Source organism: Trichechus manatus, unplaced genomic scaffold (genome assembly GCF_000243295.1).
Source record: "Trichechus manatus latirostris isolate Lorelei unplaced genomic scaffold, TriManLat1.0 scaffold00067, whole genome shotgun sequence".
Lineage (NCBI taxonomy): Eukaryota > Metazoa > Chordata > Mammalia > Sirenia > Trichechidae > Trichechus > Trichechus manatus.
Window position 1 is genome coordinate 5,159,833 of NW_004444003.1, and position 25,726 is coordinate 5,185,558.

General features: G+C 37.7%; 2 protein-coding genes and 1 non-coding gene across 4 annotated transcripts in view; 1 reads left to right on the forward strand and 2 right to left on the reverse strand.

Annotated features, from left to right (window-relative positions):
- Nucleotides 1–17,370, reverse strand: part of SEC61A2 (SEC61 translocon subunit alpha 2) — a 30,332-nt gene extending 12,962 nt beyond the window's left edge. The window contains exons 1-6 of one of the 2 annotated variants that reach the window (XM_023734368.1): nucleotides 17,246–17,370; nucleotides 14,897–14,964; nucleotides 13,155–13,220; nucleotides 8,213–8,291; nucleotides 1,145–1,276; nucleotides 621–730 (exon numbers count right to left, since the gene is read on the reverse strand). In XM_023734368.1, the coding sequence (XP_023590136.1) occupies nucleotides 621–730; nucleotides 1,145–1,276; nucleotides 8,213–8,291; nucleotides 13,155–13,220; nucleotides 14,897–14,964; nucleotides 17,246–17,252 (462 nt within the window). In that variant the 5' untranslated portion in view covers nucleotides 17,253–17,370. Of the gene's footprint in view, nucleotides 1–620; nucleotides 731–1,144; nucleotides 1,277–8,212; nucleotides 8,292–13,154; nucleotides 13,221–14,896; nucleotides 14,965–15,235; nucleotides 16,030–17,245 lie in introns of those variants that run through there. The other variant, XM_023734369.1, reaches the window with a different exon arrangement.
- LOC111821139 (U6 spliceosomal RNA) lies at nucleotides 7,405–7,511 on the forward strand. The gene has a single exon (XR_002824602.1). It is a non-coding gene; the product is annotated as a U6 spliceosomal RNA (small nuclear RNA).
- Nucleotides 17,371–22,388: 5,018 nt separating the features above from the next.
- DHTKD1 (dehydrogenase E1 and transketolase domain containing 1) overlaps nucleotides 22,389–25,726 on the reverse strand; it is a 75,036-nt gene continuing 71,698 nt past the window's right edge. The window contains exons 15-17 of the mRNA XM_004379687.1: nucleotides 25,099–25,268; nucleotides 23,386–23,471; nucleotides 22,389–22,526 (exon numbers count right to left, since the gene is read on the reverse strand). Coding sequence (XP_004379744.1) covers nucleotides 22,425–22,526; nucleotides 23,386–23,471; nucleotides 25,099–25,268 — 358 coding nt within the window. The 3' untranslated portion in view covers nucleotides 22,389–22,424. The remainder of the gene's footprint in view (nucleotides 22,527–23,385; nucleotides 23,472–25,098; nucleotides 25,269–25,726) is intronic.

The window sequence follows — 25,726 nt, forward strand, 5'->3', positions numbered from 1 at the left end:
AAAAAAACTACAATTAAATTATGACAATACCTTATTACACTGAATTTTTATTTTCTGCTCATACAAAAAAATTTAGACAGACATTCATCATCAAGCTTGCTGCACTGTTTCTGTGCCTTTCTGTATCCACAACAATGTGTCATTTCAGTAACAAATCACAGCAGACTCTTTTGAAGACATCTTCAACAGAAATTAAACTCGATACATGTTGTACCAGCAGTGCACAAGTGATGTAACGACAATAGCAACAACTATGACCAAGCTGACACACATGCACAGGCAATGAAAAATATGCCATAACTGCATCTGATTGACAGTGATAGTAAGACAGTATCAACTGTAAGAAAACATCCTGATTTCAGAGACATCAAAATGTGAAAAATGTGCATCTCAGAATCAATGAAATATCCATAATTCTCTGTATTACATAGCCACGAGGCTATTCAAATAAATTCTTATTTACATCAACACAATTTATGTCACTTTAATAATCAAAATGTTATAATTAAGTCAAATAATTCAAAAATAATAAAATGAATACATCAGTTACTTAAAGAGTTGTTAGGAAAAAAAGGAACAAATTGTTTTGTTATCTGATATGAAGAAATATAATTTCTTACCTGAATAATGATAAGGAGACAGATTCCAGCACCCATTTCAGCAGGATCCCCGTACATGCCAGTCATGACATACACAATGGCTTGCCCAATTGTAATAATCATACCAAATACTGACAAAAATTAGGGGGGAAAAAGGAGTACATGCTTACAACCAAAGACAAAAAAAGCTACAGAAAAACATCTTTACCCTTGAGCTTTATGCTCTTTTAAGATGTATCAATATAAGATCAAACTGACAACAGCAACTTGAAAGATTAGATAGGAAACTTAAGGGGCAGTGAGTTTATGTTAATGGGGGAGGAAAACTAAGAAAAGGAAGGCGAGGTTGTTTGCACAACTCGAAGACTGTAATCAATGTCACTGAATTTGTACATGTAGAAACTGAATTGGTGTATGTTCTGCTGTGTATATTCTCAACAACAAAAAGTAAATAATTAAAAAAAGAAAGAAAGAAAAAAAATCTTTATTGTAAACATTCTTAAATCTGGAAAGGCCTCTTTAATTGTATACAATTTAATGCTCACGTTTCTGGGCTCCATTGAATAGAGCTCTATCTTTGGGTGTATCTCCAACTTCAATGATTTTGGCTCCAGCTAACAACTGCATAATCAAACCAGATGTTACAATTGGGGAGATACCCAATTCCATTAAAGTTCCTAAAAGGAAGGGGAAAGATGTAAAGAATAAAGAATAATCTTTACTATACACAGTAATCTTTACCATACACAATTACTATATGTGGAATAATTTTAGAACACTCCCCATCCCTAACTTACTTCTATTGTAACACACCCTTAAATTTTAATAAATTTTCATTCCTTAAACATTAATTTCTAAACAGTTACCATTTATTAACACTACCCTGTAAGAATGCACTGAATAAAAATGAGTATAAATACTATAAAAATGTTAATTCCTATAAATTCTCAACTTAAAATGTTAAAGAAGATCTTTGAAAGAAATCATCCACAACTTCTGGCCAAACGAGTATTCTTAAAAATTACATTAAAAATTTTTGTTTTACAATGTGTACTACTGTTTCATGAGAAACTATTTGTTCTGTAAGCCTTCAGCTGAAGTACAATAAAAAAAAAGAAAATTTTTGTTTTAATGCAAAAAAAAAAAAATTACAAATCAACCCCTAACTTACCATACCGAGTCAATAATAAAAAAATTGAAGAATATTCTGTGAATTTTAATGCAAAATTATTCAAAAATTAAGTAGAAAGTCACCTAAAACAATATAGAATATTTAATGACATGAAAAATGTTCACAACCTAGTGGATAGCAAAAAAGAAAAAAGACTAGAAAACAGTATGTACAGTATGATTTCGTTTTGTATCTAGGTGGAAAAATAGTTTTCTGTTATTTAGTCTGGTTAACAAGATTTCATTGTTATTATTTTTACCCAATGGGATTGTGAATGATTTCCATTTTCTTCTTCTTGCTTCTAAGTTCTTTTCTTTACAGAAAATAAGTATTACATTTATAGTGAAAAATATAAAAACCAAATATGGCAAGTGTGTAAGGTAAAATGTAGAACTGAATAATTCTACATGTTTTCATTGTATATTCTGTATTCCATCACAGTATACCCTTAAATCTTGTTTTTTATAAATACTGAAGAGGTGCCCTTAATAGTGGAAAATATTCCATTAAATGGATTCTTGACGTTGTCTCAGATAGACAAAATTACTACTTTCTTCAATAGTAAAAGATGAAAACAAATCTTATTGTTAAGGCCACTGGACTCTAAAGAGGAGGTAAACAACTGACAGTAAGATCTTTTTAAAGTCAAATTACCAAAATTTACAACTGTCAATAGATCTAGTCTAGAAATAGATCTAACCGAGCTTTAATGAAAATGTTATATATGGAATATAGTACTTCAAATCAGCAGACAAAAAAAGGATAAATGGACTTTGGCAAATGACTGCCCACTTATAGCAAAATAAACTTAGATTCCTTACATCTTAGATACCTTACATCCAAATAAATGCCAGATGTATAGAAAATTTAAACATAAAGGATAAACCACAAAAGTTACTAGAAGCAAACGTGGGTGAGTATGCTTGTAATCTTGGAGAAGAGGGAGAGCCTTTCTAAGCACGACAAAAACCTGAAAGCCACAAAGAAAAAGAGGGAAGATACGATTAGATGCAACTATGAAACTTCCATATGGCAAAGGACAGCACAGTTAAAAGAAAAATATTCAAACGCCAATGACAAAGAGCTCATGTCTCTAATATACAAAGAGCACTTATAAATCAATTAAAAAATAAACAGACCAACAGGAAAAAAAAAAGGAAATAACAGATTTATGGTGTGGGTATTTCCAATGATGTTTCTTTCCAATGATCTTTCTCAGGAAAATGATTCTCATGATCCTTCTCAGGAAAATGCCCACAATATGAGAGTGGACCCCTAGTACCAAAATCTGTCCTATGTAATGCTGACAATCTAACAAAAGCTGACTGAACCTGATGTAAATCCTGATAATTGGGAATTCTGAACTAAGAAAGAAGGAATCTGGGAGTTCACAAGTCCCTGCTGCTGAGATACAAGAGCTGCCCTGGTTCCCCCTCTTCCCAAGGCTTAATTGTTTACCTCGTCTTTAGAGTCCAAAAACTAACCAATATCCTTACAATAAATTCCATTTTTATGTTTAAACTAGTCAGCTATAATAAAAAGAAATTTCACATACTAACAGAATTCACAGAAGATATACATATAATACAAATACATACTTAGAAGATACACAAATATTCAATAAGAATATAAAATGATGTTCAAGCTCACGAATACTTAAAGAAATACAATTAAATGATATATACAAATTTTCACCTGTCTGATTCACTATGATTAAAAGACTAATAATATCCATTGTGGGAAAAGAAATGTCATTCTCATATACTGTTACTGAGAGTAAAAAATAATACAACCCTTCTGGAAGACAATCTAGCATCATCTCTCAAAATTTTAGGTGTACGTGCCTGGTAACCAAAAAAACTTCTAGAACTTCATTCTATTAAAAAATTACAGTAGTGTACAATAACATTCACTACAGCAGTGTTTTTTATAAAATTGGAAAAAACTGAATACATGACAGGAGAGCACCCTAAAGGCCTGCAACAGTTTCCTATTGTACTTAAAATACAACCTGCTTACTATGGTCTACAAGCCCTTCATGATCTGGCTCTTGGCCACATCTGCAACAAGTCCCACTCTTCCCTTCTTCCTTATTTTCTTCTAGCCATACTGGCCTCCTCACTATTATTTGAACACAATAAGCATACTTTCACCTCAGGGCCTCTGCGCTTGCTATTCCCTAGAATGTTTTCCCCCTAGATCTTCACATGGCCTTCTGCCATGGATTGATTTGTGTCCACCCAAAATATCTGTCAACTTGGCTAGGTCATGATTCCCAGTATTGTATGATTGTCTACCATTTTTTCATCTGATGTGATTTCCCTATGTGTTGTATATTCTATCACTATGATGTAATAAGATGGATTAGTGGCAGTTATATTGATGGGGTCTACAAAAATAGTGTCTTAAGCCAATCTCTTTCGAGATATAAAAGAGAAAAGTGGGCATAAGAGACACGGGGACCTCAAAGCACCAAGAAAGAAGTGCTGGGAGCAGAGCATATCTTTTTGGACCTGAGATTCCTGTGCTGAGATACTCCCAGACCAAGGGAAGGCTGATGCATCACAAGGACCTTCCTCCAGAGCCGAAAGAGAGAGAAAGCCTTCTCCTGGAGCTGATGCCCTGAACTGGGACTTGAGCTGTCAGCTTATCTGCTGATCTTGGGATTCGTCGATTTTCACAGCCTGTGAGTGGAGCCCTGCTCTCTGACCTGTCAATCTTGGGTTCGCCAGCCCCTGCAGCTACATGAATCAGGAGAAGCCTTACAGCCTTGCCTGCCAATCTTGGGATTCGTCGATATTCACAGCCTGTAAGCAAGAGTCCTACTTTCCGACCTGCCGATCTTGGCTTCGCCAGCCCCTGTAGCTACCTGAATCAGGAGAAGCCTGTATCCTGATCCACGGACTTGGGACATTCCAGCCTCTACAATCGCATGAGCTGTTTGTTTGATATAAATGTCTCTCTATATATATTTATACACTTTACTGGTTTTGCTTCACTAGAGAACCCAGCCTAAGACACCTTCTCTCTCACTTCCTCGGATCTTCGCTCAAATGTTACCTTCTTAGAGGGTTCTTCCCCACCCAACATGATTCATGTAGCTTCCAAACAGAAATAATATACACTCCATGACAACAGAGATATTGTCTTGTTCAATGCTCTAATTTCAGAGTCTAGCACAAAGCCTGATACACAGTAAGACCTCAATAAATATTTGCTGAATAAATGATTAAATAAATCATGGCATATCCATACAATGGAATAGTACATAGCCACTAAATGAAATAGATCATATAAGATATTAAGTAAACTAGTAACAGTATATATATCTATCTATATATCTTCTTAGTTTAAAAAAAAAAAAGGGGGGTATGTCATGGATTGAATTATGTCCCCCAAAAAACATGTGTATCAATTTGACTGGGCCATGATTCCTGGCATTGTGTGATTTTCCTGTATGTTGTAAATCCTGCCTCTATGAAATTAATAAGCGAGGATGGGTGGCAGTTGTGTTAGTAAGGCAGGACTCAAAGTACAAAATTGAATTGCGTCCTCGGCAATCTCCTGAGATATAAAAGACAGAAGCAAGCAGAGAGACAGGGGGACCTCATACCACTGAAAAAGCAATGCCAGGAGCAGAGCGTGTCCTTTGGACCCAGGGTCCCTGCGTGGAGAAGATCCTAGTCCGGGGGAACATTGATGAGAAGGCCCACAGAGAGAGAAAGCCTTCCCCTGGAGCTGACACCTTGAATTTGGACTTTTAGACTACTTTACTGTAAGGAAATAAACTTCTCTTTGTTAAAGCCATCCACTTGTGGTATTTCTGTTATAGCAGCACTAGATGACTAACACAAGATATGTAAACTTATATATGTGAATGTAGACACAAAAAAAATCTGGATGAGCATACACTAATCTATTAACTTCCCAGGAGTTATCCTTGAGAACTGAAACTTTTTGTTTTCAGTTTTATCTAAACCTTATATAAACATGATGCATTTTTTTTACTGTGCTTTAAGTGAAAGTTTACAGTTTTAGTTTCTCACACAAAAATTTATATTCACATTTTTATGTGACCTAGTTCCTCTCCCTATAATGTGACAGCACACTCCTCCTTTCCACCCTGGATTTCCTGTGTCCATTCAACCAGCTCCTGACCCTGTCTGCTTTCTCATCTCACCTCCGTACAGTAGCTGCCCATTTAGTCTCATTTACCTACTTGAGCTAAGAAGCACGCTCTTCACAAGTATCATTTTATGTCTCATAGTCCAGTCTAATCTTTGTCTGAAGAGTTGGCTTCAGGAATGGTTTCAGTTCTGGGCTAACACAGAGTCCAGGAGCCATGTCTTCCAGGGTCCCTCCAGTCTCAGTCAGACCATTAAGTCTGGTCTTCTTCTAGAATTTGAGTTCTGCACCCTACTTTTCTCCTGCTCCATCAGGAACTCTCTGTCGAGGCAGTCATTGGTGGTAGCTGGGCACCATCTAGTTCTTCTGGTCTCAGGCTGATGGAGTCTCTGGTTTATGTGGCCCTTGCTATCTGTTGGGCTAATATTTTCCTTGTGTCTTTGGTGTTCTTCATTCTCCTTTGCTCCAGGGGGGTTGGGACCAACTGATGTATCTTAGATGGCTGCTCCCTAGCTTTTAAGACCCCAGATGCTACAATCTGATGCATTTTTTAATAAACCAATAATACTTTCATAATCTAAAAAACTGCCAAAAAATACCTACCAACTATTTAAAGTGTTTCAGAAAAAAAAATAAGCACAGCCCTGGTGGCACAGTGGTTAAGAGCTCGGCTGCTGACCAAAAGGTCGGCAGTTCACCAAGAGACAGAAAGGCCACATAAACCAGAGACTTCATCAGCCTGAGACCAGAACTAGATGGTGCCCGGCTACCACCAATGACTGCCCTGATAGGGAACACAACAGAGTCCCTGATGGAGCAGGAGAAAGGTGGGGTGCAGAACTCAAATTCTAATAAAAAGACCAGACTTAACAGTCTGTCTGAGACTGGAGGAACCACAGAAAGCACAGCCCCTGTACTTTCTGTCAACCCAGAACTAAAACAATTCCCAAGGCCAACTCTTCAGACAAAGATTGGACTGGACTGTGGGACATTAAATGATACTCGTGAAGAGTGTGCTTCTAAGTTCAAGTAGATACATGAGACTAAACGGGCAGCTCCTGTCCGGAGGTGAGATGAGGAGGCAGAGACGGTTAGAAGCTGGTTGAATGGACACGGGAAATCAGGGGTTGAAAGCTGGAGTGTGCCGTCACAGTATAGGGAGAGCAATTAGGGTCACATAACAATGTATGTATAAATTTTTGTATGAAAGACTAACTTGAAATGTAAACTTTCACTTAAACCACAACAGTAAAAAAATAAATAAGAAATTCACAATTGTTCAGTCAAAAAAAAAAGGTCAGCAGTTCGAATCCACCTTGGAAACCCTATGGGTGCAGTTCTACTCTATCCTATCCTATAGTGTCACTATGACTCAGAATCAACTCCATGGCAAGGGGTTTGGTTTTTGGTTTTCCCTCTTCCTTACATGCAACAAACCTCATGATCCAGCCCCTCCCTTCCTCTTTAGCCGCATTTATCAGCACTCTCCACTCAAAATTTACCAGACTAGTGCTCGCTTTGGCAGCACAGAGACTAAAATTAGAACGATATAGAGAAGATCAGCATGGCCCCTGTGCAAGGATGACACACAAATTCGTGAAGCACTCCATATTTTTGGAAGCAAAGAAAGAAGACTCTAAAGAGTCTGATGATGACACGGGCTTTGGTCTTTTTGACTAAATCCCTTTTGTAACATGTTTAACAAAAGGCAAACTCTCAAAAAAAAAAAAAATTAACCAGACTACATCATGCTATTATTATGCATTTCCGCCTTAGCCCAGGCTTTCCTCTGTATGGAACGCCCTTTCTCCTATCATTCCATATACTGAATTTCAATTCAAAGTGCTGTTCAGGTACCATCTCCTCTCTGACACTGCAGACCAGGGTTTCTTGGTCTCATGGGGGAAAAAAAAAAAAGGATAGACTTCACAGGGTCCATGAATCTCTTGAAATTTTATGCAAAATTTGCACTGTATATGTGTGTACATACATTTTTCCAGGGAGAATACACAAAAATTTAATTAGATTCTCAAAGGAAACATGATCCATAAAAGGGCTGAGAACCAAAGCTCTAGGCAGTGCTTGAAAATCACTCCATTCTCTGGAGTATCTCTAATACTCTGTACATATTTCTCTTCCTACAATAAATACACTGCGTTGTAAAATTTACATGTTGGTGTCTCTTCCTAGGCAATGCGTTTCCTTTCTCATATCCTCTCTCTCCCTGTAGACATTAAAAAATGGTTAATACACACTTTTAGATCTATTTGATGCCAGCAGCAGTGTGGAAGGCAAAAACCAACAAAAGAATACCTACCTCTGTTGGATGCAAGAATAACTCTCATCCAGTAGAAAGGATCTGCAGAATCTGATGACATGATTCCAAAGAGTGGTATCTATAATTATTACATAAAATCCTTTATAAAAATACATATGAAGTTTATACTTAATTTACAATGCATTCACTTAATGTTTAGAATAGTAAGGGGGAAAAGCTTCTTATGTTCTACAACAAAAACAAACATATCTTTAAGTGTAAGTTCTTTAATGAAAATAAAAACAGAAATTATTACTTACTGCATTTTACTAGTAAATACTCCTATCAATAGATTATAAGATAGGATATCAATATATCATAGGATGTGATATCTTTCTAATCATAGAATAATTTTACAAAGCTATGGGTACTAAAGACAGCAAAGGTCACACTCCTAGACATGAAACTGAAGATGATATATAAAATGGAAGACTATGCAGTCACTAAAAATTATGAGTGTTTATAATGTTAAATATAAAATAGTAGTTCTCAACTAGGGTCGATTTTGCCCCCAGAGGACATTTGCCAATGTCTGGAGACATCTTTGGTTGTCACAACTTGGAGAAAGGTTGCTACTGGCATCTAGCAGGCAGAGGTCAGAGATGCTGCTATAAATCCTACAAGACACAGGACAGCCCCCCAAAATAAATATGTCAATAGTGCCACTACTGAGAAACCCTGGTATAAAAAGAAAGGTATAAAATTGTATAAATAAAGGAAAATACAAACATTGTAAAACTACACGTAGAAAATAAAACTCCAAGTAAATATTTTTAAAAATCTTGAACAGAGTGGAGGTGGGATTATGGTTGACTTTTTCTTTTTTATTCCATTCAGTATTTATCAAATTTTCAACAATGAGCAAATATTACTTTTTAATTGGGGGGGGGAGCTTCAGATTTCTTCCTATTACATGACCCATGTTTAAGATACAGCACTTGGTCATAACTCCTTCCCTACTACGTAGGGATCAGACACACAAAAAAAATACATTTCCAATTTCAAACACTTTCTCTAAGATCCTGCCTGGAATTTTAAACAACCACTTGGTCAACTTAAACCTCTCTGGATGTCTGAATTGACTAGCTGGGTTGCAAAACTGGTGAAGCAAGAAGCATGGATATTTTATGTACACCCTATAGCTGTAGATACTCTTCAGCTCAAGTGAGGGATAGGGAGTAAGAAAATTATTGTGTAAAAACCCATTAGCACGATAGGATAGCTCATATCAAAATATTCTCTAAGTGGGAAAGAGGTTAATCACTCAAATTACTTTCCTTAATTATGTCTAACAGAGACAGCCACTGCCTCCACGGTTAGATGCTCTGTGGGACTTTGAACAAAGTCAGCCTACCTCCCCTAAATAATGATATGCCCTCCTTTCCTGCAGTCACTAGGATTATGAAAATCATTTTCTAATTTTATTTCTCTTAATAAATTCCACAGCTACAGGATGGTGAGCAACAACAGTTAGGCAGCAACAGGAGCTATTTTCTATGAATCTGTCAGCTGAAAAGAGTTCAAAGTTTATACTATAATACATATAATAACAGGTTTCAACTTGACAAAACACAGTACAGCACTTTGGAGAAACAAAGAATTCCATACTTTAATGGAAATGTTGAACTAATCAGATAGACAAACAGAAAATCATCACTAGAGATTTCCAAAAGCAGTGGGATCTGAAAACCAAACAAGATGTTATCAGGTTAACATGGCAAGTTGCAATTACATTACATTTCCTTCCCCTGCTACATAATGAAGTACATTTTTAAGAAAAGGTAAAATAGCTAACAAAAATGAAAAAAAAAAAGGGGGGGGGATCATAAAGAAGCCAAACAAAACTTCAAAGACTGGTTGTCATGGGGGGAAAACCAGACAATTAAGTAGTAAAGCGACTCATTACGAAGCTACTCCTCACCACCACACTGGGAAGTCAATAGAATCCTCAGTAACATTCCAAATCTGAAGAAAAAGTAACCTGCATAGATATCCTTATCTTTTCCTTGTTTTGGCTATGAGGGAGTAGAAACAGGAGCTGGGAAGAAATGGATGAAAAGCCAGGGCTGACTTTCTCTGATGGAACTGAAGATTACAGAGCTGCACTGAATTGTAACTGGGGACGGATCTGAGGTCTGGAATGAAATATAGCCTTCCCCAATCAGGTGGTGAGAACCGTCACATACACATTTAACAAAAATCTAAGAAGAAAGAGCACAGACCAGGTTTCATCATTTACTGCATTTATCTCAGAAGGGTTTTCCTTCCCTACTCATCAAACAAAACTGGATAGAACAGGAGAGAAACACTAAACTCTTAATCTGGCTACGAGTGGAAAATAAACCTGTTTGCGATTCAGTGGAAGAAAAGTCAAGAAATCACCCACACAGAGCAGAGCTGCCTAAGCATGAAAAAGACAAAAATACAGTTCAACAACAACTATGTAAACCGATCACGGGGCGGGGGTGGGGGTGTGTGGGGTGGTGGTGGTAATAAAGTAACATAAAATGCATAAATTGTTCTGTCATTCTTTTCCTTGAGTTAGATTTTGTTCTTCTTAGGTTATGGCATCAAAGGCTAAAATATTTACGATCTGACCCTTCAGAGAAAAAAGTTTGCTGACAGCTGGATTAGAAAATTCAATACTGTCAAGTCTATAATTTTCTCTAAACTGATCTACAGATTCAAAGTAATCCAAATCATAATCACAGCCAGCTTTCTTGTAGAAACTGACAAGCTGATTCAAAAAATTTATATGGAAAAAAGAAGTAGCTAGAATAGCCAAAATAATTTTGAAAAAAGAATAAAGTTAAAAGACTTTAATGACCTGATTGCAGGACTTGTTATAAAACTACAGTAATCAAAAACAGTGTGGTTTAAAAAAAGGACAGACATATAGATCAATGGAACGGAACAGAAAGTACAGAACTGATTTTCAACGAAGATGTCAAGGTAATTCAATGGGAAAAGGATAGCCTTTTCTACAGGTGGTGCTGGAACAACTGTATATCCATGCAGAAAAAACAAATCTCAATCCTTACCTCATGGCAAACACAAAAACTAACTTGGAATAGATCATAAATCAAAACACACAAGGCAAAACTACAAAATGTTTAGAAGGAAACAGGAGAAAATCTTCACAATGTTAGGGCAGGCAAACATTTCTTAGATAGACACAAAAACCATGAAGTATCAGAGGAAAAAAATAATAAACTGAACATCAAAACTGAAAACTTCTACTCCTCAAAAACATCATTAAGAAAATGAAAAGACAAGCCACAGAGTGGGAGAAAATATTCACGATACAGCTGACACAGGACTTGTAGCTAAAAAATATAAAAAACACTTATAATTCAATAAGACAATCTAATTTTTTTAAATGGGCAAAAGATCTGAAAAGACACTTTACCGATGATAAACAAATACCCAACAATTACATAAAAGGTTGCTCGATATCATTTATCAGGGAAATGCAAAATCGCAGTCATTAGAACGGTTAATACTAAAACGATCAACAATACCAAGTGCTGACAAGGATGCAGAGCAACTAGAACTCCCATACATTACTGAGGGGAATAAAAAATGGGGCAATTGCTTAGAGAACAGTTTGACAGTTTCTAATAAAGTTAAACATACATTTACCATACGACCCAGAAATTCCACACTTAGATATTCGCCCAAGAGAAATGAAAATAAATGTCCACACAAAGACTTGTAAATGAATGTTCATAGTAGCTTCACTATTTACTACCAAAATTTGGAAACATCCCAAATGTCTAACAACAGGTAAATGGATGTACAAACTGTGATATATGCATATAGTACAGTACTACTCAGAAATAAAAAGAAATAAATTACTGATGTAGAGAAAGGAGGGCAGACATTAAAGAGTATATACTATCTGATTCTATTTAATGCACAATGGAAAAGACAAATCTAATTTTAGTCAAAGAAAAAGATCTGTGGTTGGCTTGGGGATGAGGTGAAGACTGATTGCGAAAGGACATAGGGAACTTTCTGGAGTGATGGAAATTTCCTATATCCACGGAGGTAGTGGTTTCCTGGATGGATACATTTGACAAAACTCTTCAAAATGTGCATTTTAAAAATGGGGGCACTTTATTGTTTGTAAATCACAGCTCAATGAAGTTGTTGTTGTTTTTAATGGAAAAGAGGGAAATTTCCAAGATGTTAAAAATAGATGGTAAACACAGGGATGATTGTTCTTTTTTATTTTGTATTTCTCTCTTCCTAACTATCCAGGAAAAGGGGGGGAGGGGAGGGAATTGAACTAAGCACAATTAAACGATCTAATCATTTCATCCGTCAAAAAGAAAATCTATTTGGCGCTTCTCCACATTGTGTACCTGATCTGTTTTACTGTTTCCTAGTGTAAAATACGTTTTAAAAAGCTCCTTATCTGTATTTTGGTACCCTGTGACACAGGCAGCTCACATTTTATCTTCATTTCATGAATTTAATCTCTCTGCAAAATCTGATTAAAAAGTATAATTGAACTTTATTAAATTATAAACACTATATATCACAGAGTTTCTAAATATTGGCTTCTTGGGATTTTTATATTAATACATGCTATTTGCAACATGACAAAAGGCAAACAAACTGGAAAAATATTTGTAATATATGGCAAAGGTTTTGGCACCTTTATATATAAGAAGCTGTTCTAAATGAGTAAGAAAAACAAGAGAAAAATGGGAAAGTTGAAAACTAAAAATGTTCAACCTCACTAGTAAACCAAAAATGAATACACAGTAGAGAACAAGATAACCATTTTCACTATTAAAATAGCTCAGATTAAAAAGAATAATAATGCTGAATATATTTCCATATATTTATTTTAATGAAAATAATTTTTTTCAAATTTTAACCCACCAAAACCTCAGAACAAATGTACAGCCATTTAGATAATATAGTTACATACCTGACAACACACTAAGAAAATGAAGAGAGTTATAGCAGTCCACAGTACCTTCTCTCTAAACTGAATCTGTATAAAGAACCAATCAAGATCATCAAAACCAAGAACTAGAAAATATAAAGCAAAAGACATTAAATCATAACCAACATTCTCCCATCATCATATTGTCCTATTATTTATTCTTAACCTAGCCCTTTCACCCTAGTTAGTAGCAGTTAAAACAGCAGAACTTTTCCAGAATAATTTTCTTAACTTTTCTAAAAATAATTTAAATACAGGCAGTCCTCACTCATTACAGTAAGATACCAACTGAAACTGAAATGGATGCAAAGTAAGACCCAGTTCACCTATGTACCATGCAGCTAGGACTGCCTGTAATACTATTCTATTACTGGATATTTCATAGAACATGAAAAGCTCCAGTTTCTTAAGATGCCTTAAATGTACCTGCAGTAACTATTTTTATAATCTCAAAGCAATAAAGAAGAAATATACTTCTAAATAAAATAGTAAGTTTAAAAGCTTTACGTATCTTTCTATGTCTCTATTCCTGTTAGTTTCTGAGAAATCAAAAGTACTGCAGAAAAGGAATGTCTGGGAACTGACCAGTTTGCGATTAAAAACATATCTGGAATTTAAATACCTTAGCTCCAAAAGTGCACAATGACACAAGAATTATTTGATCCAGTCACAGTATCTTCTGAATGCATTTCCATCATTATTCTTTCCATTAAGTGGATCAAGAACTGAGGTACAAACTTGCACAACTGCAATTCATTTATTTAAAACAGCTGTACTCATCTATCCGACAGACTGGGTCATTTAGAGTCCAGTGGATCACATCATCAGCAAGTACAATGCACCCTGTACTACAGGAATCATAAAGGATCACTACAGACTGTATCGGGAGCCCCGGTGGTGCAGTGGTTAAAGCACTGGGCTGCTAACCCAAAGGTCGGAGGTTTGAACCCACCAGCCGCTCCGTAAAGATTTACAGCCTTGGAAACCCTATGGGGCAGTCCTACCCTGTCCTATTGGGCTGCTCTTAGTCAAAATGGACTTGATGGCAGTGGGTTTGATTGGATTATAGGCTATATCTTAAGAAGCCCTGGTAGCACAGTGGTTAAGTGCTCAGCTGCTAACCAAAAGGTTAGCAGTTGAAACCCACCAGCCGCTCCACAGGATAAAGATGTGACAATCTGCTTCTATAAGACTACAGCCTTGCAAACCCTTTGGGGCAGTTCTATTCTGTCCTGTAGGGTCACTATGAGTCACAACTGACTCAACAGCAATGGATTATAAACTATATTTTAACTAACACACAGGCCAAAGACATATTTGGTTTGGAAATATTACAACTTAAAGAACAGTCATTTTTGAAACCATAAGCTAACCTATCTAGACTTAAACAGGTCTATACTAGCTTTATGAGCATGTAATATTTTTCCAATTATAACCAAAAAAGAATTCAAATGAAAAAAACAAACCCACTGCCATCAAGTCAATTCTGACTCATAGTGACCCTATAGGACAGAGCAAAACTGCCCCATAGAGTTTCCAAGGAGCTGCTGGTGGATTCAAACTGCTGACCTTTTGGTTAGCAGCCATAGTTCACCATAGCTCTTAACCACTGTGCCACTAGGGCTCCAAAAAAAGGGGGGGTTAGGGGGAGTAAATAAACCTTGTTTTTTTTAGCATGATATGTCATTTAACTACCTTTTATATTACTAAAATATTATACTTACTTTCCTTTCAGGTTTCTGAATTTCTGGTAGAACTGCACAGAAAGGCTTGATAACTTCTAAAAATTTGACTGTTAAAAATAAAAAGAATAAATGATCCTATTACAAAGTTTTAAAAAAAGAGATGTATCTTTTTACAGAATCAAATATAAATGCTTTCTAACTTTTAATGGCCATCAACCTCATCCCCATCCCACTCCAACCCAACCCCAAATTAGTTACTTATGAGACTCTCCATTACAAATGAATACATAAGAGAAGAGAAATAATTCAAGGGAGAAAAGAACCCAAAAAGACTGAGGGCTAGTCAGTAGAAGCAAAATAATATAAGTATCCATTTACCATGACTCTGCCTCCCCATGCTTGTATCCAACGTGTGTGTGTGTCTGTGTGTCTGTGTGTGTGTAAAAGAATTACTCAAAGAGCATAACCACTAAGTCAAAAAACAGAGCAAACGTAGTCTACTATGGCACCCACATTGGTGGAATCAACTGGATGGCGACTGGACTGGATTATACTCACAAAACACTGCATTATAAAAGAAAATAAGAGATCTCAGAGGAGGAATAAAGGAGAATGCCATTCTCCACTGAAAATATAGATAACCTTTTAAAGTATATAATCTCTATTTCATTTTGTTAAGCCACATTTTAATATTGCTTGGTTTTTCTCCCACTTAATAATCTCAAAGTACTTGTTTATTTACAATAATCAGCCCAGGGAACAATTATATTTCATAAGTATTGTTTTCCAAAACAACTCTTACAGTATATAAAAGAGAAACCAAGGTTCTTTAAGAACAGGTTAGAGAACTACCTTCTGGCAAGGTTTAAGTCAAATCCTTCCAGAGAACTGGAGGATGAAGATGATAATCTCTCAAGGGTTGGTCCTTTGCCAGTAGTCGGTAACACACAGAAACACAAGAAGCCACAGCTAGCTATTAGATATGATCATCTTCCTCTATACACAATGGATTCTGTTTACTAACATCTTGATGTTGTTTTAAAACTGGCATGATTAATTACATTTCCACAGTTAGATGAAAGTTGATTATACTATCTTTTTATAAAACCAAACTGGTTGTTGTTTCATACTCATAGCGACCCTACAGGAAAGAGCAAAACTGCCCCATAGGATTTCCAAGGCTGTAATCGCTACAGAAGCAGACGGCCACATCTTTCTCCCATGGAGCGGCAGTGGGTTTGAACCACCAATCTTTTGGTTACCAGCCCAGTGCTTAACCACTTCAGCACCAGGGCTCCTTATCTTTTTATAAAACCTCTCAAAATGATGACAGTCACTGATGTTTAATAGAAGAATTCAGCAATTCTCATGGGCTATTTGGAAAATAAACCTGTACCTCTGAATTACAAAAGCACTGATCTCTAGCGCAAAACAAGTATCATTCACGTCAGGAAACTTCCCAGAATCCTTTTCTTTCCCACCTCAATCCAAGCCACTCTCCTAGATTTCTTGATCATCTGTGCTGGGGTACTCAATGTTCAAGCAATGCTTCTGTCTGCCTCCTGCGTATTCTTGTGTTGCAGAATTTTATCCATTATACTGTAAATTCAAGGCCAGGAGTCTCCTCTACTTCCTTTTCAACTTCCTCCAAATGTCCACTAGTTGGCCAACGGTGCACTGCTTGAGTATGTAGTTATCCATTTACCCAGCAAACATCTGAATAGCTATGTAAGTACTGTATGTATGTGGTGGTGAGTGTTTGGGGGACAGGCCTCAAAAGATCCCTATAATACAAGGTCCCTAGTCGTAGGGCTTATACAACCTTACACACAGTAACTTTCCAGTAAACGCTACAGAAATAAAAATTTAAAAAAAAACTCCATGCTACCAATCGCACTCCTTTCCTCCTCTAACATATATTTCATGTATCACTTTTTTTTAATTAAACGAGTCGGGGAGCCTTAGCCATCACAACTAGCATGGCAAGAAAAAGAGATTAGTTAATAGAAATACAAGCTACCAAATAAGCTCCTAAAAAATTAAAAGTGGTCCAGGTTTAGCTCGGCTCCCTAACTTCCCGCCCCCAAAACTAATGGCCACCACGAGCCATCCTCCGCTCCTCGCCACCTATCGCGCACAGACCCCGGGCCTCCGGGTCACGGTCTGCGACGTCGGCCCGGCCAAGGCTTCGCACCGCTGCAGGAGCCTCGCTGGAGGCCCCCGCCCCGCCCCCTCCGCAGCGGTCCGGCCGGCCTGCGCATCCTCGGCCCGCAGGCTGGGCAACACCGTGCCACCCGCCCTCAGCTCTGTCGGGACCCAAACCCCGGGCGAGAACTCCGCTTCCCCGCTCACACACCCTCTGGATCTGGCATCGTCCGCGATACTTACTCCCCATGGTGGCAGCTGGGGAGGGCCGGCAGGGAACAGCGGCCTCGGCGCTCCCTTCTTTCGAGTCCTGCCACCTGGGCCTCGGCGCCGGCTCCTGACGCGTTCAGTTCGGCCCCGCGTAGGCTCCGCCCCACGTCACGTGACCCGGGCGGCTGCCCAGTTTTGGCCCGCCCCCAAACCCAGGCTCAGCCTTTGGCCGTCGGCCTCTGGACGGAAGTCCTCTCCGTTGCCATGGTCACCGCCGGTGCAGCGGTGAGGGCGGGCTCAGGGCGGCTGGCTGGCCCCGCCTTTGCTGCGCGAAGGGGTTGCCTGCCCCGGTCTTCGAGTTGTCTGGTTGCCGGCTGAGGCTAGGATAACCGTTGCATGTTGACCTGTTTCATTCGGGCTGGGGGGTTTGGAACCCGTGAAGGTCTCCGTCCTATAAGAGGCCGTAGTGGCCCAAGCTTTTCGTTTCTTGAGGCACGTTTCGAAACTCAGTGTAAAGAAATGGCCGCATCCGACCCTGGATTTCTGGGCGCCCCCGGCAGGGGAGGCCGCGATTCCGGTGCCGCCAGGCGGGGGCGGTTCAGGATGCAGGGCCTATGTGGCAGCCGCAGTGGCGCCCACAGCCCATGGAGGAGTGTGGGGCTCGGGGCTCCTCCGAGACCGGGAGCTGTGCGGCCCTGACAGCAAGCATGATCGTACCGGCCTTTTTATTTGATTCCATCTTGTAACCTTTCCGAGTTTTGTTTTTTTTTTTTTTTGACTTGACATATTGTCTGTAGTTAATAGCTTATGAACTCTCTCTCATCTATTAATTATGCTCCTCCATCTTCAAGATACAGAGGATTTTATGCCTCCTCCTGTTTAACAGTTTCCTGAAGCCACTGTTCTGTCTCTAATATTGCTATATACACTAGTCGCCGTTTATACCCTTGTGACAGCATGGTGTAAGGGAAAGCACGGTCTTACAAATTAGATAGCCCTACATTTTAATTCCTCCTCTGCTGCTTACTGATTGTTTGGCTTTGGGCAATTAATCTTTCTGAGCTATATAGGTAAAATAAGGACAACATCTACCTACAGGTGTGGAAAAAAAACCTAAGAAATTGATACATAGTAGACCCTCAAACTTCATACGTCAAACCCCTGCAATCTAATTTCTAACGTCTGCTGAAACATATTTCAAAGGTAACTAATGACCTATTATCATCAAATCCAGTGATCTGTTCTAATGCTTAGATCTTTGTCCAACAATGGAGCAAAATATGCATGTATATATCTAGGGGAGAGGCAATTTAGGCTGGGCTTGCACAGGTGTTGTTCCACTTGGAGTCAGCTAGGGTAGCTCCAAGGCTGGGGGGGGTGTGGAGGACTTGAATCGTCTGAATGCATTTAATGCTGGCTGTCAGTTAAGACCTTAGCTGAAGCTGTCCATTTGAACACCTGCAGGTGGCTTCCCCATGTGGCTGGGCTTCCTCACAACACGGTAGCTGGGTGCCAAAGGATGTCCTTGAAAGTTACCCAACATCACTTTCACTGCATTGCACTAACAGAAGCAGCCACAAAGGCCTGCTCAATTTCAAAATAAGAAATAGACTCCACCTCTAGGGGGTGTGGCAAGATTTTGGAAAAGTATATGGGACTGATGTTGTGGCCATTTTTGGAAAATACAATCTGCCACAGTCATAATCTCCCATCCTTTCAACTCATCCTTACCTTACTCTGTATTAGTAATTTTCATACTTGTTTAACCTCCACTAGGATGGCAACTGATTTGGTTTCAGTTTTTTGTTTGTTTACTACACTATAAACTTCTAGATGGCAGGAAGGGGCTTATTAGTCTTTGTATTATCTAGAATAACCTGCAAATGATTGACTTAAATATAGTTTTGACTGTGAGCTAATTTTATGAATACAATATACTTTCAATAAAGATGCACCAAGTTGAACATCTAATTGACAGAAGGGAAAGAGTAGCCTATACCTCTCTTTACTATTTCTGGGATAGCTCCATGTTTCAAGAAAGAGCCTAGGAATAAGGTTTCATACTCTGGATTCTTCCGTGTTTCCACTACTACATGCTGCTGTTGTTCTGCACAACAGAACAAAACACTGCCCAGTCTTGTGCCATCCTTACAGTTGTTGCTATGTTTGAGCCCATTGTTGCAGCCACTGTGTCAATCCATCTCGTTGAGGATCTTCCTCTTATTTGCTGACCAAGCATGATGTCTGTTTCCAGGGACTGGTCCCTCCTGATAATATGTCTGAAGTACATGAGACAAAGTCTTGCCATCCTTGCCTTCCAAGGAGCACTCTGTCTTTACTTCTTCCAAGACAGACTTGTTCATTCTTTTAGCAGTCCATGGTATAGTCAATATTCTTCACCAACACCGTAATTCAAAGGCGTCAATTCTTCTTTGGTCTTCCTTATTTATTGTCCAGTTTTTGCATGCATATGAGGTGATTGCATGCTACCCAGGACTCTTCCTTGAATAACCACAATATGACACTTAATCTATATCTATCAGGAATATCACTCTACCTTGACCTCCCACCTTGGTTTAGCCCATCCAACAAAAGAATTTCTCTACATGAAAAATGCTTTGTCTTCTCAATTAGATTGTTAGTCTATTGCGGACAGGGGGTGACCCATTTTATCTTTTACTTCTTTGTGTTTCTAATGTTTAGAACAATGTCATATATGTAGTAGGAGTCCAATGAAATATTTATTGATGAAACACCATTCTATTACAGGGTCATTTCTTGCTTTCGTTCAATTATAGTTGATGCTCCACATGAAACAGAGAAGGCTCAAGGAAACAAATACTTTTAATAAAATTTTCCTAAAATTAATTGACTTTACAGTGGGGAAAAAATACAGTGGCAGTGGGGAAATAATAGTCAGTTTAGATTGTGCCTTATTGGATTTAAATGAAAATTATTTCCATAGAGTAATTTAGGAGTTATTTATTTATGCAGTAGTGTGTTATAAATATTGAGGATTTAAACATTTTGTCCAAATTTCCCAAAAAATGATAATTTTAGCCTGGACCCCATGAGATGATAAAGATAGAAATTAAACGTCCAAGTACATCCAAGAGACGTGTAGGTGAAGCGTTTGGAACCTTAACACCCCGAAGTCTTGATTCCTAATCAGTGACCTCCTTCCTGTGCAACTCCTAATGTCCTTAAACCTTATTTCCTCAATTTTGTAAAAGCGATGTTGTTCCTATTGCCAGTCAAGGGATTACCAAAAATAGTTAACATTTCAAAAGTAATAGATGGAAGAAGTCTATGCTTTGGAATATTTCTCCCAAAAAGTATGTCTTGTGGAAAACAAAGGGAAATTGAGCAAATGGTTCTTACAAGGGAGAAATTTTTATTTTACTAAAAATATCATTTTAGACAAAACAAGTATTTTCATGGTTGCTAATATTTCCTTTCACTGAATATTCAATTTAAACTCTATTCTTCAGTGAACATGAATTTGGCATATATATATATATACACACACACATATATAATATGGGATACAAATATCACATTATCAAGTTTTAAGAGAAGTAAAGAAGAAAAAAGTGAAACAGTGTTTGATTTGAAATTCTTCAAATGGTTCCTTCCTGCAAGGTAATTCAAAATGCTGACCCATTTTGCAGTAAGAACTCTGAGTAAGAAGGTTAAAGTGACAGAAAACCCATTTCATGGTTCAAGTTGGGTAAGATGTAACAAGAAACTACAGACAGACTTGTGAGGTGTAAAGTCAGGGAGAAATTTGGAAAGATCTAAATTTAAAAAAGGAAACAAAAACTGGTCTTCTATCTCATTTTGTGCCTAGACTTTTTGAAGTCTTTTAAGAACCAAGAGCTCTGAAAAACATGACATTCTACTTTTATTTTTTTCTAGTTAAATATACAACATTGATAACCATTCTCATATAATAGATCTTTGTAATTTTACTGATTTACATAATTGGCATTAAGTTACAAGCATTAAGGTATATAGAAATAAAATGGATGTGAATGTTATGGAAATGTTCGATCAATGTACTAATGCTTAACTACATTCAAGATGTAAATCATGAATCTACTGCTATGGCAAGACCAGCATATACATTGATTCTGAAAGACACCATGAGTTGCCAGTAAAAGTGGAGAGGGCATGGGCTCATTCCAGTCCCCTGGTGTTTCCCCCATCATTTCTGAGAGAAATAGTGTTATGATGTAAGAATGGTAGAGCCTCCATAGCACAAAATCAAGTGGAGCGACACTGTTTCATGCTATTAGTTCTAATTTTAGACTGAGGCAATAGGTCGATGACCTCTAGAAGTCCCCAGGCGCCTAGTGTTGGGAAGTTTGCTCTGTCAAAGTTAAAGTGCTCTTTGTTTACACACTACAAATAGACATCATACTGCAGCAGGGACTTTTGGAGGCTGAAATCCCCATATCAGACACCCAAAGTCAGTTAAAAATACTAAGATGTGACTGCAACAACAATTTGAGAAGAAGAAAAAAAAAAAGATATAGTAAAATAGACCACAAATCAATTTCATTATAGCTAAAACTCCTTAATAATATTACGGCTGGAAGACCATACACTCAGGGATTTTTATTTAATAGAACTATATTTAAGGACAATGGGTAAAACAACTATCTTGAAGAACACAAATCAGGAATAATCTAGTTTTGCTACAGCATTTGGTGAAGAATTTTCACAGTGGCTGGAAAGCAGCACCAGAGATTACATAAAATGAAAATACTGGTAGTCAGAGGAATTTGAAAAAAGAATTAATGGAAGTGACATGCATCAAACAAATTGAAAGTCAGTGTTGGGGTAATCTGTATGTACCTATAAACTCAGGCTAAAGAACTTTTCCTAGTCATAATGCAATTAATTACAAAGAGCAGAGTCTGAAATAATCTGGATAATGACTTGTTCTATACCTCACTTAGAGCTAGATAAAACATAACACTATTATACCTTTAAGTAAATGTTTATTCATTGAATTCTTGTATTGGCGAACATTTCCCTTGGCCATTTCACATATTCCAGATTAGATAGCCCTCATCAATTCCAATGTCTTAGAGAAATACAGTCTTTTGAATGTTACCTAGTGGAAGGGGAAGAAAGTAGAGGAAGCAGGCCTTTCTTTGCGTGACAGCTGTCTAAAAAGGAAGTAGTATTTCTTCAAACAACATCATCAAGCAAAGGTCTTGGTGAGAACATCTTCTTGTTGCTGCAAGTGAACTGTGCCAATTCCTACCGCGGGTACTGGCAAAGGGGGTCGGCTTACAAGACGGAGCTATAATTGGAGCAGGGAAGAAATAAAATGACATTTTGACTTGATCAGAGCTCTGCTTAGCTCCCCCAAGGAGGTGCATATGTCCCTCTTAGCTTATTTAAACATAAGTCACTCTTTTGGAAAATAATTAGTTACATAGACTAGATTGGAGAGAAATATATGTCACAACCAGTAACTAAATCCGAAGCATGAGAAAGAGAGATAAATTCCTGGATTTCATCAAGTCTTAACGTAACTATTAGTTGGTTTTATTTGTGAATTTTTTTAAATTAGAACTGCTTACATGTAAAAATGATTTGAGCCTAGCAAACAAATATCCAATGAGTGACCTGAATTCTAATCAAAGCAGAAAAGAAAGATAAACGGAAGCATGATTATTCTTCTAATTTTTTTCCCTTTCTAAAGTACAATCAGGAAGAACGTGGCCTTTCATGTACACCAGCTTTGTAGACGGGACCAGAAAGAGTGTCTTGGTGGGTGTCTCTAGTCCCATATTATAAAACAAGTCTGCTCATCACCCTGCTTCTCTAGGGCTTGAATATTGACCTTTAGGTCAAGACCTGCTGAGTTGGTTAGTGGAAAAGGTAGCAGGCAGGTTAGGACTTTTACTTTTTTTAAAATAACAACTTTTTTATACGATATTAATATGTACACATATACAGCTTGATAAACTCTCAGCATTTTATTTTGAGTGAATGGGCTAAAAGTAGATTTTATATTTGTTTATCTTTAAAGAAAAGAATCGGATTAGTAATGAGGATAAATCCATTTGTTAGTAAACAGAGGAAACAACACACACACACTCATGCAGGCACACATGTACAACACTGTGAAAGCGGGCAAGAGAGAGAGACATTACCTTGCAGGCCAGTTGTTTTTCAAACCTTGGAGAAACGAAAAACCATGGACCCATGTTCTGAGGCTCCTCCTGACTCCAAATAAAATCTATAAAAGAAGAAAGTTCATTTCAGCACCTCAAGTAAACATATGCCTCAAGGAAACATATACAACATACATATAGCATTTCAATCAAATATATGCCTTTCCAAAATGCCACAGCGTTGCTTGTCTTTTTCTGACAAGCGTATACATAGCCATATGTCCACCACTACAATCATGATACGGAAGAGTTCCATCAACCCCCGAAAGTCCCCATCCTATCCCTTTGTAGTCAGCTTCTCCTACCACTGATCTTTTCTCAGTCCCTACAGTTTTGCATTTACCAGAAGGTCATATAAATAGAATCATATAATATGCAGCCTTTTGGGTTTGGCTTCCTTGAGATAGCAAAATACAGTTGGGATAAATCCATGTTGTTGTGTGTAGCAATAGTTCATTCCTTTTTATTGCTGAATAATATGTCATTGTATGGATGTACCACAGATTGTTTTCATTCACCGGTTAAAGGATATTTTGGTACTTTCTAGTTTTTAGCAATTAGGGATAAAGCAGCTTTATAAATTTTCAGATGCAGATTTTTGTGTGAAAAAAGTTTTCATCACTGTAAAATACTTAATTTTATGTTTTGTCAATTTCATCTCAATAAAAGAAAAGTTTTCTAGGGTTAATGCCTAGGAGTGGCATTGCCGAGTCATATGGTAACTCTAATTTTATATGAAGCTGCCAAACTGTTTTCCAGGGTGGATGATCATTTTGCATTCCTATTAGTAGGATATGAGAAATCCATCTCCTCTGTATTCCCTCATTTGATATTGTCAATATACAGTGTGTGCGTGTGTGTGTATGCTTAATTTTAGCCATTTTAATTGGTGCATAGTCATATCTCATTGTAGCTTAATTTGCAATTCCCTAATGACTAATGATGCTGAATATCTTTTCATGTGCTTATTTGCCATCCATTTCTGTAGTGAAGTGCCTGTTCAAATCTTTTATGCAGTTTTTAAATTGGGTTATTTGTTTTCTTAATGTTGAATTTTAGGAGTTTTAAAAATATTCTGGATAGTCCTTTGTCAGATATGTGATTTGCAAATATGCTTGTACCTTGTCTTTTTTTTCTCTTAACAATACCTTTCACAGTACAAAAGTCTTTAATTTTGATAAAGTTCAATTTTTCTTTTATGGACTGTGCTTTTGGTTGTCATATCTGGAACATTTGCCTAATTCAAGGTCACAAAGATTTTCTCCTGTTTTCTTCTAGAAGCCATATAGTTTTACATTATACATTTAGGTCTATGATCCATTTTGCATTAATTTCTATATAAGGTGCATATGAATATCCAAATTATTCTAGCTTTATTTGTTGAAAAGGCCTGTCTTTTAACAAAATTCTACTGGATTTCTCATAACTGATGGTATAGTGTTTATTATCTCAAACCTCAAGAAATTAACTGTTTTAGATGAGAGAAGGGGAGACTCTGAGGGACACCAAGAGAGACACAGAGACAGAGTGCCTTGATTCCCAATGATACTTTTTTTTATATCCTCAGATTACATAAGGTTCTATTTTCTAATAGCTCTCACTGCTCACACTGACAACTTTTTCATTTGGACTAATTTGAATAGGTTTCAGATATATGAAAACCAAAGAACCCTAACAAGAACAACCTCTTACCTTTAACATGTGTGTATTTGCTCATCTCTTGTTGTAATGAATCCAATGGGAAAGGGCACAGTTCCTCTATTCGGATGATGGCAAAGTCATGCTTCTTGGCCCCTAAAGATTCTCTTTGCTTCAGCAAGGCATAGAAATGTTTGCCACAGCAAAACACTAGTCTCTTAACACTGTTGGGTGTAAAAGGGGCAGTGGGATGGGAGAGAAATATCTTTTTTTTTTTTTAATTTTTTCCCATACAAAAATTTATACATACATTGTTATGTGACCCTAATTGCTCTCCCCATACTGTGACAGCACACTCCTCCCTTCCACCCCTGATTCCTCATTCCATTCAACCAGCTCCTAACCCTCTCTGCCTTCCCATCTTACCCCTGGACAGAAGCTGCCCGTTTAGTCTCTTGGATCTACTTGAGCTAAGAGGCACACTCCTCACGAGTATCACCTTATGTCCCACAGTCCAGTCTAATCCCTGTCTGAAGAGTTGGCCTCGGAAATTGTTTTAGTTCTGGTGTGATAGAGAATCCAGGGGCCATGCTTTCTGGGGTTCCTCCAGTCTCAGTCAGACCATTAAGTCTGGTCTTCTTACTAGAATTTGAGTTCTGCACCCCACCTTTCTCCTGCTCCA